This window comes from Chiloscyllium plagiosum, chromosome 2, assembly GCF_004010195.1.
Source record: "Chiloscyllium plagiosum isolate BGI_BamShark_2017 chromosome 2, ASM401019v2, whole genome shotgun sequence".
Lineage (NCBI taxonomy): Eukaryota > Metazoa > Chordata > Chondrichthyes > Orectolobiformes > Hemiscylliidae > Chiloscyllium > Chiloscyllium plagiosum.
Genome location: NC_057711.1, coordinates 130378376 through 130380790, shown reverse-complemented (window position 1 = coordinate 130380790; position 2415 = coordinate 130378376). Strand labels below are relative to the sequence as shown.

The 2415-nt window shown below is 49.6% G+C and overlaps 1 protein-coding gene across 1 annotated transcript in view; it reads right to left on the bottom strand.

The window, feature by feature from the left end:
• Nucleotides 1-2059: 2059 nt before the first annotated feature.
• Nucleotides 2060-2415, bottom strand: part of LOC122558099 (forkhead box protein D5-A-like) — a 1459-nt gene continuing 1103 nt past the window's right edge. Inside the window, exon 2 of the mRNA XM_043706422.1 lies at nt 2060-2390. Within this exon, the coding sequence (XP_043562357.1) occupies nt 2060-2390 (331 nt within the window). The remainder of the gene's footprint in view (nt 2391-2415) is intronic.

Below are 2415 nucleotides of genomic sequence, written 5' to 3'. Positions count from 1 at the left end.
TTAACTCTGACTTCTCTCCACAGATGCTGCCAGACCTGCTGAGCTTTTCCAGCAATTTCTGTTTTTGTCTCTGATTTCCAGCATCCGCAGGTCTTTCGGTTTTTATTCCTCCAGGATTATTGTAAAATTCCCTGTAGTTTCCCACCATCCCGGTTGAGGTTGGCTGATGGCCAAGGGTTGCCCAGGACAATGGGGGAACGGCTCGGGACCGTCAGAGAACCGCCTCCCTCACGCTGAGGCCCATTGGTAACTGCTGCAAACATGGGATTGGGGTTGGTGAATGGGGAATTCGCTCATAGAGGAACAGACTCCGGCAGCTGTGTGGTTTTCCCCTGCTCCCATTTGTAATGTTCTCCTGTTAGTTGTGAAGGGGACTAGGAGCCTTGAATGAAACCCCACAGAGGGTGGACTGTACATTCCTTCATCTAAAGGCGGATCAACAAGGAATAGAGAAGAAACCAAAACAGAAATGACTGGAGGAATTCAGCATCTGTGAGGAGTGAAGGTTATATCTGTTTTTGTTAAAAGTGGAGGGTGGGTGTGGGGAGGGGAGGTATTAGGAGTATGGGATATGGAGAAAGACCACAGATCAGCTCCGATCACACTGAACAGTAGACCAGCTAGGAGGGGCTGAATGACCTGTGCCTGTTCTTGTGCTCCTTACGTTTCCAGTCCAGTGAGCCTTGTTCCGGATGGAACATTTTGGATGACGAGAACAGAGTGCTGATGTTTGATGCTATCTACACGCCTGCTACCACAGGCAAACTCAACTGGAAATACAACATTTAATCGGAGTTTTGTTTTCAAGGCTGGGTTAGCGATTAAAAACAAACCCAAGCGATTTCAGAAAGCTACCAAACACCGATCAAGATACTAACGCGACCCTGCAATGGTTTTTATTCACCTACTGCACCAGAACAAATGGTTTCTACAGGCTATAGGCCAGCAGGTTTATTTGGAAGCACTAGCTTTCGGAGCGCTGCGGAACACTCACTGTTAAAGTTCACTTGAGACTGTAATTTAAAGGAAGTTCTGGGATTTATATAGGAAAGAACTGAAACCAACATGGTCATTCTAAGAAGACGAGAGACTTAACAAACAATCCAGGTCTTTTTCAATGTATAATTTCAGTTCCATCACACTGTAAACTTTTGCTATTAATTCTGTGTCTTACAATCTTATTCTCCACAACCACCTGATGAAGGAGCGTCGCTTCGAAAGCTCGTGCTTCCAAATAAACCTGTTGGACTATAACCTGGTGTTGTGTGATTTTTAATTTTGTACACCCCAGTCCAACACTGGCTCCCGTACATCGTTTCTGCAGGAGACCGATACCAACCGCCAAGGACGGACATTAGGATTCTGTTTAAAGAAAAAAACTGTTTACCATACAATAAGTTCGCTCTCGTTTACCGCTTACACACACCCGAGTATACACACCGATGGCCTGCCCCAAATATTCCCTTTGAATTGTAGCCCGTAAACTCAAATAGAGAGTCTCCTTTAGCCTCCATCTGGGGGGTTGGTTATATCGATGGCTTGATCTTGTAGATGCACAGGTTTGGGTTCAGCTCCCCTCGACCCAGAGACCAACTGGGAGATGAGAAAAGGAAGCAAAGGGTTGTGTCTCAATCTCTGGGCTAGGAGAGCAGGGTTCAGGTTCCACTTGTGTGCAATAACCGATCGCTGAGGTGGTTGATCCGAAGAAATCTGAAAAGTATTTTTCTTTCGTGCGGAAGAACAGGAACAGTGAACATTTAGGGTGGTCTTCCCTTCGAAACACTCTCTCTTCACCGATGTCACCTCGCCCACTGAGTGGGAAAACTCCTGTTTTCATTCCACGAGACTTGGATAAGTTTCGGAATCGTGTCGAACCGAGGGAGCTGGCCGGTGCACACTGTAGATCTCAGTCTCAGAGAGAGAGCCACAACACAGGAAATGGGACAAGTCTACAATTCGCTGTGCAGTGATGTTCCCAGGGGGTTTGGTGCAGGGTTCCGGGCTTGGGGTGGATTTAATCAATGTCCCGGAGGAGAGGGGCGGCAATCTAAGGTTTTGTTTAGGGTGGGGAGCGGAGAGGGAGCCTGGTGGAGGGGGTTCCCATCAGACGGTTGTTCCTGGAGTTGTACACGCGTCTTGTGGACATGTTCAGGACGGTGGAGAGCAGCCAGGGGCTGGACTGCAAAGGGTGACAGTACGGAGGGCTAGCCCAGGCTGGGAGGCTCACGGGGGGAGAGGAACCAGCTCCGATCAGGCTCTCGATGCTGAATGAGGTGCTCTGCAGGAGGCGAGAGGGCTCGGCCTCTGAGCTGCCGGCTGCCCCCCGGAGTATCGGCCGGAGGCTCTGCGCAGGATAACAGAGGAAGGCCGTGTCAGAGAGGGCCAGGGAGCTGGAGGGAGAAGGGGGGAGGAGGG